The 12,586-nt window shown below is 42.8% G+C and overlaps 1 protein-coding gene across 1 annotated transcript in view; it reads right to left on the reverse strand.

Annotated features, from left to right (window-relative positions):
* The window catches only part of CPNE4 (copine 4), a gene marked incomplete at its 3' end in the record, with an annotated part of 584,378 nt that overhangs the window by 194,411 nt on the left and 377,381 nt on the right, over positions 1-12,586 (reverse strand). The window contains exon 3 of the mRNA XM_082655513.1: positions 6,842-7,021. Coding sequence (XP_082511639.1) covers positions 6,842-7,021 — 180 coding nt within the window. The remainder of the gene's footprint in view (positions 1-6,841; positions 7,022-12,586) is intronic.

A 12,586-nucleotide genomic window follows, 5' to 3' on the forward strand; every position in this document is an offset into this window, starting at 1 on the left:
CATTATTATATCCATTTTTCAAATGAAGAGACTGAGGTTTAAGTAGCTGCAGGAATTTGCCTCCGGACATACACCTGAGCACAGCTGAGCTGGGATATGACCCTAGTCCACCCAGCTTCATGGTGTAACATCATGAAACAGCACCTCGGACCCGATCATGCCATTCCTACAGCTCCCACGTCCACCATCCCCTGCGCAACTGAACAGTGCAAGGAAAAGGAATCTTCTTTCATTTCTGAAGTTAGAAAATGCTGAAGAAGAAAAATGATTTTTTTTTTTGCTTGATCATAGTAGAGAGATAAATTTGAAAAAAACAAGAAAAACTTCCATCATCGCCAAAGGGTCACAACTTGTCAAACTATGGAGTGAAGAAGTCTGCTCCCCTTCACAGAGCTCTCATGACAACTGCATTTGTCTGTGTGTTACTCTACACATAGTAAAGGATTTTGATTTCAATACATCAAGTTCACACTTTCACCTAAGAAAATGAAATGTTTTTACATACTCAACGATTTTTAAAAAAACCCTTTATGAGTTGTTCATACGTGGTGTGTTCAATGAATTTTCTTCCAAAAGTAAAAATAAAACAGCCTCTTTGAAAGATCTAATCACTTTCCTGCTACCAACTACCATCTATAGGGAGTCAGCTCCCGAATCTGTGTCATCTTCAGATCCACGTGGTCAAGCCACCAAGTGGCAATCTCCTCTGGGCTCTTCCCAGACATCCTGAGCTTAAGGCATCAGCATTACATCCTACTCTCCATCCCACACCTCAGTCCAATTACCCTCAAGACAGCCAAGTCACTCCTCCAGTAACCTAAGCCAGATGCCAGTGGACCTCTCATCCCACACCCAGTCTCTAAGACTTGCTGGTTGTGCTCTTGAACAAACTCCCCTCTGCATCTCCTCTTCTCAACTTTCATCACCACTGCCCTCCTCAGCTGTTTTCTATTATTTTAACAGCCTCCTAACTGGTTTCCCTGCCTCCACATCCGTCCTCACCCATCCACCATTTACAGGAATGCCCAAGTGATCTTTCTAATACACACATCCAGTCTTGGCCCTGCCTTTGTTAAAGCCCCTCAGGGCCTTCAGTGCATCAAGTCCAAGCTCTCCAAACTTTAGTGAAAGGCTCATAAAAGCACATGGTCAGCTCCCCCTCTCCTGCCTAGTCTCTTTTATCCCTTTCCCAACTCACTTGCCCATCCCTCCATGCTGGGTTACTTAGAGTTCTCTAACGTTCTCATGCTGCTGTGCCTTGGTGTGTACCAGTCATTTTGCTTGGAGAGTCATTTCTTTTCTCAGCTTGTGAATCCCTACCCACTCTTTGAGATTCAGGTCCAGAGTGAGACACTTTTCTTATGAGACCTCCTCAATGCTTAACTTTAGGCAGAGGCAAGTCTTTCCACCGTAGCCCTTGGAACACAACTCATTATAGCACTTAGTAATATGCATTTTGATGATTTATTTACTGGTCTGTGTCTCTCAGCTAATTATAAGCTCTTCTGGTGCAAGGCCCCTTTCTTTTTCATCTTTGTGCCTCTAGCACCTAGCACAGTATTTGGTGTACCCGGGGCACTCGCTAAATGCTTGTTGAAAAAACGAATAAATGAAAGAATGAAACTTATCATGTCAAAATAAAAGTTCATACTGATCTGAAATTTTCAAAACTAACTAATCAATAAATTTGAGTTGAGCACATGTGATATATAAAGCATGACGTTGCCTTAGACACAAAGAAGTGCTGAATGTGGCCTCTGGTTTCAGAAACTTGTAATCTGGGAACCAGATAAATATAAAAATAGGTGCTAATTATAGAGAGAATTTATTTTAATGAACTGATAAAAAGGAACTTCTCAAGGCAATGTAGAATAAGCTGCATGAATGAAATGGAGATGGGTTACAGGAGCTTGGAATTTAAAGAAGTCTCTATGGTCTGGGAAAGGGGTTCTATGGAGTATGATTCAATCAGTTAGACTTCACGTTACAAGTACCAAAAAGAATTAGCCTAGGGCTTCCCTGGTGGCGCAGTGGTTGAGAGTCCGCCTGCCGATGCAGGGGACACGGGTTTGTGCCCCGGTCTGGGAAGATCCCACATGCCGCGGAGTGGCTGGTCCCGTAAGCCATGGCCACTGAGCCTGGGCGTCCGGAGCCTGTGCTCCACAACGGGAGAGGCCACAGCAGTGAGAGGCCCACGTAACGCAAAAAAAAAAAAAAAAAAAAAAAAAAAAAAAAAAAAAAAGAATTAGCCTATAGCGGTTTAAACAGCAAAGGGAAGCTATTTTTTAAAATTAATTAATTAATTAATTTTTGGCTGTGTCATGTCTTAGTTGCGGCATGCAGGCTCAGTAGTTGCGGCACACAGGCTTAGTTGCCCCAAGGCATGTGGGATCTTAGTTCCCTGACCAGGGATCAAACTGGCATCCCCTGTATTGCAAGACAGATTCTTAACCACTGGACCACCAGGGAAGTCCAAAGAGAAGCTATTGGCTGAAATTCCCAGGACAGGCTGGCTTCAGACAAGACTCTATCTAGAGTGTAAAGAACATCACTCAATTTCTCTCTTTTTCCCCAGTAGCTCCACATTCTTCTCTTGCAGGATCCGTTTCCACCTCACAACCCTACCCTTTCTTTCCCAGAAGGCTCCAGCAAATATATATTTACATCTCATTATACCCAATTAGTTACATACCTTCCTTGAATCAATCACTGTTGCCACAAAATTAAGACATCCTGATTGATTTAAGCCAATGAGTGGCTCTCCAAAGTGTGGGAAAGGTCAACGGCACCAGTCACATGGCCTATACTATGAGAGGGTGGTTGTCTAAGTATACGCAGGATACCCAGTAAGGCCAGCAAGTCACCTGGGAGTGAAGTAGTGTGGCTCAGGAAGCATTGCTGACTTGCTTCTCATGTCTTTTTCCCTCCCTAAGCCACAATGTCAAAAAAATTTCTCACAACAGGGGGCCTCCCCACATTATCTTTTCCTAAATAATGGCAGAAGAAAGAGCTCTGAATTAAAGATCAAGAACTCTTGACTTCTGTCTTGGCTCTGTCAAGGCACTGAATCTTTCTGGTTCTCAGTTTTTTTACTATGAAATGTGGATAATGACACCTGTCCTCCCAGTGTCATCAGGAAAGTCAAGTGAAATGGGAGTTTGAAATTAACAGATGCAAACTAGCATATGTGAGATGGATAAACAACAAGGTCCTACTGTATATCACAGGGAACTATATTCAATATCCTGTGATAAACTATAATGGAAAAGAATATGAAAAAAATGTATATATGTATAACTGAGTCACTTTGCTGTACAGCAGAAATTAACACAACATTATAAATCAACTATACTTCAAAAAAATAAATTAAAAAAAAAGCCAGGTGAAATGATCAGTTTGAAAGTCCTTTCAAAAGCATCAAAATATACTAAGGAGGACTATTGGTAATTCACCCTCAGTGCTCACGTCTACATATTCCTCATCTTGAGAGATTAAGACGATTATGCCAATGCACCCCTCAGTTTCTCTGTTCCCTCCACTCCAGGCCATCTGGCCATCTCTCAGTTCCTCATTACTCCATATCAACCCTGATGCTTTATACTTGAGTAATGGGAAACCTCACCCCAAAGGGCTTTGACGGCAGGACACCTTACTCCCTCCTAATGAGGAGTCCACAGGTAGGTGGGCTCCAGGTACGGGGTATCAGGACTGTCCTGCCATATCTCTTGGCTCTGAACTCCCCAAGGGCTGCTCTCATCCACAGTCTCCTGCAAGACAACTGCAGTGGTTCCAGGAATCTTCATGTGTGTCTCTTTTTCTAAGGCTAGGAAACCTTTCCAAGAAAATTTCTTATGTCTTATTGGTTAGAACTGATCACAAGCCCACCCCTAAACCAATGTCTGGCAGAGGGGGATGGGATTCATATGACTGGTGGAGATTCCTCAGGATTCACTTTTTGAGCTAAGGATAGAGCTATTTTCTACATGGCCGAATGGTGGAAAATGGTCTGAAAATGATCAGGGTCTGACAGCTGAAAGAATGAGGAGAGGGAGGAGATTGGCTACTGGGTGGGAGACAACCAGAGTCTATATAGCAGATGCTCTCAGTGACCTGCTTTTATCCCCAGGCCCTATGACCTGAGTGCACAGCACTGACTTCTGACTACTAGCACTTGTGTTTCTTTGCTTGAAAACTTCTTCTGGTCTTTCCCACCCATGCAATAAGCCAAAAATACTAGGGGATTACTATTTCCATGCTGGGAACAGCCCTCAATGACTGTTGAGGGTATATACACTCCCACATGTATAAAAGCTCCAGTTCCCTCATCCCGAGGGTGGGATCACTCTGTGGTGTTTGCTTTGCACTGGTCTCCAGAATGTCGTAGCCCAGTTACATTCCAGCTACCCATGTCCAGTAGCTGGCTGGACAACACACCCTCTCAGGCTGCCCTCCTCTTCCTGCCTCACCTCTCCACTCCACCGTGGTGCTTCCTACACCTTCTTTGACTTCCTATCTCAGAGTTGGCTTCTTGGGAAGTCCAAATGAAGATACCATATGCCAAATTCCTTCCTGAATTCAGAGACTCTGTACACAGCGTTCCCATCTGCTCAGAATGTGTTTCCTCTCCCTGCTCATGCTCACGCTCCCTTCCAGTTACAGTGGAAATATCACTTCCCTCTGGAAGCCTTGTTTGAGCCCTTGTCCACCTGAGGCCATCCTCTCATTGTTTGCTCTCCTCTTCTGTATTTCTCCTTAAGAATGGTTGTGATTTAATTAGTTGTTTGTTTAATTATTTTTTTTTACATCTTTATCCCCAACTAGATTGTGAGCTGCTTGAGGGCAAAGACAATGCTTCTGGCCTCCCACTCTATCGTTGGCTCCTGGCACACTGCCTGGCACAAAGTAGAGGGTCAAGGACTGGCTGGATATGGGAAGATGAACCTTATGAAAGATGTAAGTTTGAGAGTCATTCACAGAGAAAAAATTATGAAAGCTTTAGATAAAAGATATTTTATTTACATGACTCTTAATGGATCTACATTTATTTCTTGGGACAGAATATAACTTTTATACATAGAAGGGATGCCCATTGTCTAAGGGAGAATCTTAGAATGGTTCCTTTATATCTATAAAACTGCCATTTTAGTCACCTTTTAATTTTATTTATACATTGCTGAATTCCATCTCAAATCCACTATTCTTTCGTTCATTCATTCATTCAATGCCTACTTATAGGACACTGTACCTGGCAAGACTCTAGAACTATCTGCTCTCGACTCTTTCCAAAAGCCATGAGAGAGACATACAATAACCATCATATAATATGTGAGGAAGAACATCCCAGGTTTTCTGTCTGCCCCCCCCTCAGCTCTACTTCCGCAGTAGGCTTTTGGCTTTTACTGAAGGAGCAAGAAACAATCTTATGAAATCAATCACTATATTTGCTGGAAAAGGGTACCTGAGGGCTTGTCTATTTTGTCAGTGCTCACATGGGAGGAATTTCCTTTAGTGAGAAGTGGCATGAGGCAGGGTGAAAATAGCAAACAAACATGCATGCTTGCCATCTCTCTGCCAGGCAGACTCTTTCTTACTAATCCCTAAACAAGACCCTTACCTCTGCATGGGATTAATTCAGGTTTTGTGAGGTTTATATAATTTGGAATCCTTCTTCGTGAAAAAAGTACAAAACTACAAATAAAAACGTGACACAGAGCTTTGGAAGGGTCCAGACAAGTGAGGGGCTCTGAATTTTAAGCTGCACTGGTTTCCTAGTAAATCAGCATCTGACCATGATTAAGACTGGCTGGTCCTCCCGCCCCTTAGCCCTGCATGGTTACTCTGACCTCTATGCTTTTTGTTGTTTTTTTGCCTGAAAGACTTCCCTCCTCCTTCTCCTTCAATCCCCGGACCATATTTTTTCAAAGTTTGGCCCCACAATGCTTTCTCTGATTCTCCCCAGCAGAAAGCTCTCCCTTCTCTGCAGGCCCACAACCCTATGTACAGAGCCCAGGATATGCTGTCTCATGGTGGCTTAGAGGGCATCATGAATGGCTCTATCTGAGGGGCATATACTGTGCCTTCTCCAATTAGTCTTGGGCACAGGGACTATTTCTTCATTTAGATTTCTCCTCAGCACCTACTCAAGTTCTGGGTACAGCAGTAAGGGAAGGGAAAAAGGAAAGGTGTAATAAAGGCAAGATGATGGGGTGTGGAGTGAGGCTCACCTGGTTGTAACTCTGCCCTCATTAGTGCAGGACCTCAGGCAAGTCGCTTACCTCTCTAAGTCTTCATTTCTCACTGACAAATGGATATAATAATGATGTTTATTTCCCATGATTGTTGTGAGGATTAAGTAAAGCATTTATTCATTCACCAAATACCTATTTAGCCCTCTCTTGGGCTATTTTTGGCACCAGAGGCTTGGAATACACATGACTCAGGGATACTCCCTGTGTGGCTGTTCCCATAGTTGAGTTGGGAGATGGAAGGTTATGATGTATCAGGATAAGGCTATAGCAGACACTCAACCGGAGCGAAGCAGGTGTTCCATAAATAGTTGTTAAATAAATGACTGACAGAATGAATGAATTCAGAAAGCAAAAATGATTAACTTTGCAAGATAAGTAACACAATATATTTGCAGCATCATCCAGATGTAAGTATAATGTTGAATATAATGGACATGGCAGTGCATGGAACATCACGAAATGCTGCATGTTTAAAGAAAATAAAATCAACAGCAGAAAGAAAGAAAGCAAGGGTTGAATGAGAGGAGAGAGGACAAAAGGAGGGAGAAAGGCCCTCGGAAGGCAAAAAGGGAGGAAGGACACCATGGACTCACCTGGCCAAGTGTGCACTCCATGCCACCCAAGAAGTCAGCCTCCTTCAGCTCATCGTGGTTGCTGCTGATGTCGTGGACCTCAAACCGCAGGCGCTGCACCTCCTCAAAATAAAAGTCCACGGTAAACAGTTTTGAATACACTGGGTTGATGCAGGTGCGAATCACCTCTGTTCTGTCAACCTGCAGAAGACAGAAAGAGAAAACCCATCAGGGATCAGGGCTTCGTATCATTATCCTTCATGAGGATTCATCTTACGGTGCTCTGTCTCCTTCCAAACTGTCAATGCCCTCCACCAAGTCAACAGGGTGAGCAGTTTGGATGTCTTCGAGGATGCATCTTCAGAGGATAAGCCACGTTTCAAGGAGGCAAATCATAGAATAATCTGAGCTTTGTATTTAAGGGTTTAGAGCACCTTGTATTGTTAAGTAACAGGGCAACAAGATGGATTGATTATTAGGGGCTGCCTGGAGCCTCAGGATAAGAAAGAGTCTGAGGGCACATTTGGGTTCAGGAGAAAAGAAATCTGTATTCAATTCCTGAAGTCTGAGGGGCACAGTCAGGGCAAATGACCATGTAGAAGCCCCATTTTAGCCAACACTACTCTAGTATGAGTGTCATAGTTCATGAATCCCAGCATATTGAAGGGGAAAGGCATGAGAAGGGATATGAAGATAACTGCCTGTGGTCTCAAGTGTGCCTTTTGTTGGGTTTACACATGTTGACTCAGTCATTTCAGTCCCCCGGGCCTCAGTTTCCTCATCAACCAGTGAGGGTTAGAGGATGAAAAGTCCCTTTGTGCTCTAATGTTCCAGGAGCGAAGATTTCCCAGGCCTTCTGTGGTAGTAACTCTCCATTTCTCTCTCACTTTCTGCCACACTCTGTGCCCCTGGAGGCTGACTTTTATGGACTGACTTTCCTGGGCTCCCTTGACCTCTGGGCTCTGGGTGGAGGCAGCCAGAGGGGAGACTTGGCAGGAGATCAGAAGGACATGGGCAGTGTCTCCGCCCCTCTACACACACAAGTCTGCTAGGGACTCCCATCCAAGAGGGAGCTGCCGCCAGGATGTGGTGACACAGTCCTGACCCTCAGACAGAGGGGTGGTAATGGCTTTCTGCTGCTGCCTCGCCATCCTTTGTCAGCTCCCTTACGCCTGCCCAGGCACATGCAAAGAGTCCTTGTGTGAAGAGTTTAGCTCTTTGAGTGAAACTCTGGGTATGCCATCTGCTTTCTGCTCGTACTCCCATCACTAAAGTTCTTCTCTTCCACGTCTGTCCCAAGTAAGAATACTCAACACCATTTATATTCTGTGAAGCCTTAGAGGACCAAGTTACAGATAACCCAAGATCCTACAGTATCTCTCAATGGGAGATATCCATCACTCATTATTTTATAGGTCAATTGGAGCCTACATGAACTGTCAGCTTTCAAATAGATACATCATTTTGTGAATGAAAAATATTGCCTGCCGTATCAGTAAACAAAGGATGCTGCAGCCACCAAGCCATCACATTATAGTCACCCTGATGGTGAGCTCTGAGGGAACTCAGGATGGAGACAAATGGGCTGCCGGCTGTCAAACCCTCAGCCACTGCAGCCACCCCGATGGGGCACCCTGAGGGGACTCAGAATGGAGAGAAGCAGGATACTGGCCCCAGGTAGCTGAGGTGCATATCAAAGGAATGATTTCAGTGAGCCCAGACTCTTGCATCTTCCCATACATAGAAAAGCACTAAATTTCATTAACTTGAGATATATGGTTTTCTTTAATTAAGAATAATCTTTTGATGTTCCACTACCTGGTCTTTGTTGCAAAAACTCCTATATATCCTGGCTCCCCACCTTGCTTCTTGGGAGCAGTCTCTCAGGGTTATTTGAGATGCTGTCTCCCAGGCTTGAAGTGCTCAGAATGTCCTCTGAATAAAACATAATTCTCAACTTTTAGGCTGTGCAATTTTTTTCAGTCGACAGTTTATTGGATACTTACCAAGAGTCATTCATTAGCACAAACTGTGAAAAACATCTCCCCACTTTCATTAGAGTACAAGGAAAATTTCTCAGTAAAATGAGGGAAACCATTTTTGACCATATCATGTGTGTACATGTTATCCAGCAAAGAAAATTGGATACACTCTTGAGTTCAGGGCTTGGTCCATGTCCCTGTCCCTTCCTAAGCAGGGCCCTGTGTGAGAGAGGGTTACCCTGTAAGGAACACCATCTGCTATTCCTGGCGGGATGAATGATCCAGGTTGTGAGGAGGAGAATATGGTCCTTTTATGTCCCTGTGCAAGAGACAGAAAAACCAAACCCCAACCCACTGCTGATTAGCAGTTGACAACAAGCTACTGTACAGACCAATGGTTATTTGACTGTTCAAGTGAAGACTCAGCTTCTATTTGAGCTGAGTTTTATATCCTTTAAAATGTTCATTCTGGTGGGGAAGGATTGCATATGTTATTGGTTAACTGTGTGGGTACAAGAATTTACTGTATTGGCATAGTTTTTTTTCAGTTTATTAAGAGATTATGCTTTTGAGTAATAGTAAAAATCAGAGGTCACAAACTGGTGGTTTGCAGTTCATACTGACCTAGAGGTGTTTTATTCATCCTACTTAAATGTAGTTTTCTCTTAATTTGCCAACAGAAAAGAGATGCTATTTCTATTGCCCTCCCTTTGGAAAAAAATCAGATTATCTGGCAACCTGGGGCTACATTCATACATGGCAACCATTGGGGGCTGCCCCATTCAGATGGGCATTCATTCTCCATTCTCCAAGCTCTTCACCCTCAATGAATTCCCCCGCCTGACTTCTAGAGGCATTTTTGCAACACTTGGTCCAAATTCATAGCATCATGAGCCATATGATAAGAGATTTAATTATATACATGTGGTGCCTTTTGGTAGAAGATTTTGAAATAATCCCCAAGAAGTAACTTATAGGTGGATTCTCAAGAAACAGAAAAGGTTCTTTCCTCAGGTCTAGAAGAACAGAGTCCTAGCCAGGTTTAGATGATAAGAGACAGAAGATGGAAACTCTAGTCTTTGTTTCTCTGCTTTAACCACCCCAAAGGGCGCAAATGGCTGATGTGCATCAATCCTGCTGACTTTCTTCTCACTTCTTGATTTTCAAATGCTCATCCCACATAGACATCACACCACAACTCAGGTGGACCATCCAAGGCAACACTGAATGACTTTGTTTTGTGAGGGAGAGGATTGGCTTGGAAAGAAGTTAAGTAACAAATATTTGCATTACCAAGATAGATAATTCCAAGGATAATCTCAGGGCCATTGAGACCCTTGAGTATGGATGCTCAGGACTAGGAGGAGAATGGTGATGGGGAAATGCTCGTAACACTCGCAGATGTTTCAAAACGTTCTGCATTCCCAGTCAGTATGGGAGATGCCTTCTTTTCTGGAGACTGAAGACAGGTTTAACCTGAGCAATAGTGCCTAGGACGGCTGGTGTTTCTCACTGAAAGGTGTCAAGGTCAAGGCAGTTGTTTCCAAAGAACCAGCCATTGACTGGTGCTGCTGGTTGCATCAGAATCATGGGGCAACAGTAATATTCCACTGTATATATGTACCACATCTTCTTTATCCATTCATCTGTTGATGGACATTTAGGTTGCTTCCATGACTTGGCTACTGTAAATAGTGCTGCTATGAAGATTGGGGTGCATGTGTTTTTTAAATTATGGTTTTCTCTGGGTATATGTCCAGTAGTGGGATTGCTGGCTCACAGCCATAAAAAGGAATGAAATTGGGTCATTTGTAGAGACGTGGATGGACCTAGAGAGTGTCATACAGAGTGAAGTAAGTCAGAAAGAGAAAAGCAAATATCGTATAATAACGCATATATGTGGAATCTAGAAAATGGTATAGGTGATCTTATTTGCAAAGCAGAAATAGAGACACAGATGTAGACAGCAAATGTATGGATACCAAGGCGGAAAGGGGTGGGGTGTGAAGAACTGGGAGACTAGGATTGACACATGTACATTATTTCTTTCTTTCTTTATTTGTGTAGCCATTTAAATTTTTTTTTCTTTTGCATTTTTTAAAAACATGTTTATTGGAGTATAATTGCTTTACAATGGTGTGTTAGTTGCTGCTTTATAGCAAAGTGAATCAGTTATACATATACATATGTTCCCATATCTCTTCCCTCTTGCATGTCCCTCCCTCCCACCCTCCCTATTCCATCCCTCTAGGTGGTCACAAAGCACCAAGCTGATCTCCCTGTGCTATGCGGCTGCTTCTCACTAGCTATCTATTTTACATTTGGTTGTGTATATAAGTCCATGCCACTCTCTCACTTCGTCCCAGCTTACCCTCCCCTCTCCCCATGTCCTCAAGCCCATTCTCTATGTCTGCGTCTTTATTCCTGTCCTGCCCCTAGGTTCTTCAGAACCTTTTTTTTGAAAATTCTCTCTCTATATATATATGTGTTAGCATACGGTATTTGTTTTTCTCTTTCTGACTGACTTCACTCTGTATGACAGACTGTAGGTCCATCCACCTCACTACAAATAACTCAATTTCATTTCTTTTTATGGCTCAGTAATATTCCATTGACACATATACATTATTGATACTATGTATAAAATAGACAACTGATGGGAACATACTGCATAGCACAGGGAACTCTATTTAATGCACTGTGGTAACCTAAATGGGAGGGAAGTCTAAAAGGGAGGGGATTATCTGTATGTGTATGGCTGATTCATTTTGTTGTGCAGTGGAGGCTAACACAACATTGTAAAGCAACCATACTCCAATAAAAATTAATAATAATAAAAAAGAATCAACGGGGCAGCTTTCCTTAACACTGAGATTCCTGATCCCTATACTCCAGGTTCTGATTCAATAGGAGTAAGGGAATCCCCAAAATCTGTATTTTTAAAGGTGTTCTAGGCAATTCGAATATGGAAATATCAGAGTAAAGGAACTGAAGAGATGGAGGGTCTAGCTCTTGCTCTTGTGTGAGGTTTTTTTTTGTTAAGGTTTTAAAAAATCTTGCTTTCTTTCTGTTACCCAGTCTGCAAAACTGTCAACACTTCTCTCCTCTGCAGTTGTAATGATTGATACGCCAGTGTTGCTTATGGTTTGCAGAACATACTCACACACATTTTTTTATTTGGTTCTTATAGCAATCATGTGATGCAGCTTTATACTATTTTATATATGAGTAAAATCAAGGTCAGATGTCAGTACAAAGTACTGGATGACAGAGTGGGCAGTGAGCTCAGGCTTTTTGACCTCAAAGTCTGGACTATTTTTCTTTCTTTTTTTTTTTACATTCCCAGGAACACATTTTTATTTATTTATTTTAACATCTTTATTGGGGTATAATTGCTTTACAATGGTGTGTTAGTTTCTGCTTTATAACAAAGTGAATCAGTTATACATATACATATGTTCCCATATCTCTTCCCTCTTGCATCTCCCTGCCTCCCACCCTCCCTATCCCACCCCTCCAGGCGGTCACAAAGCACCGAGCCGATATCCCTGTGCCATGCGGCTGCTTCCCACTAGCTATCTACCTTACGTTTGTTAGTGTATATATGTCCATGACTCTCTCTCACCCTGTCACAGCTCACCCTTCCCCCTCCCCATATCCTCATGGACTATTTTTCTTAATTCACGTTTCTTCATGAGCATCCCTAGACAGAAAGAAAAAAATTTAGCTGGGTTATGATATGATGATAGAATCAATCATTGAATATTGCTTTGGATGAGATGCT

Source organism: Grampus griseus, assembly GCF_964374135.1.
Source record: "Grampus griseus genome assembly, chromosome: 5".
Taxonomy (NCBI): domain Eukaryota; kingdom Metazoa; phylum Chordata; class Mammalia; order Artiodactyla; family Delphinidae; genus Grampus; species Grampus griseus.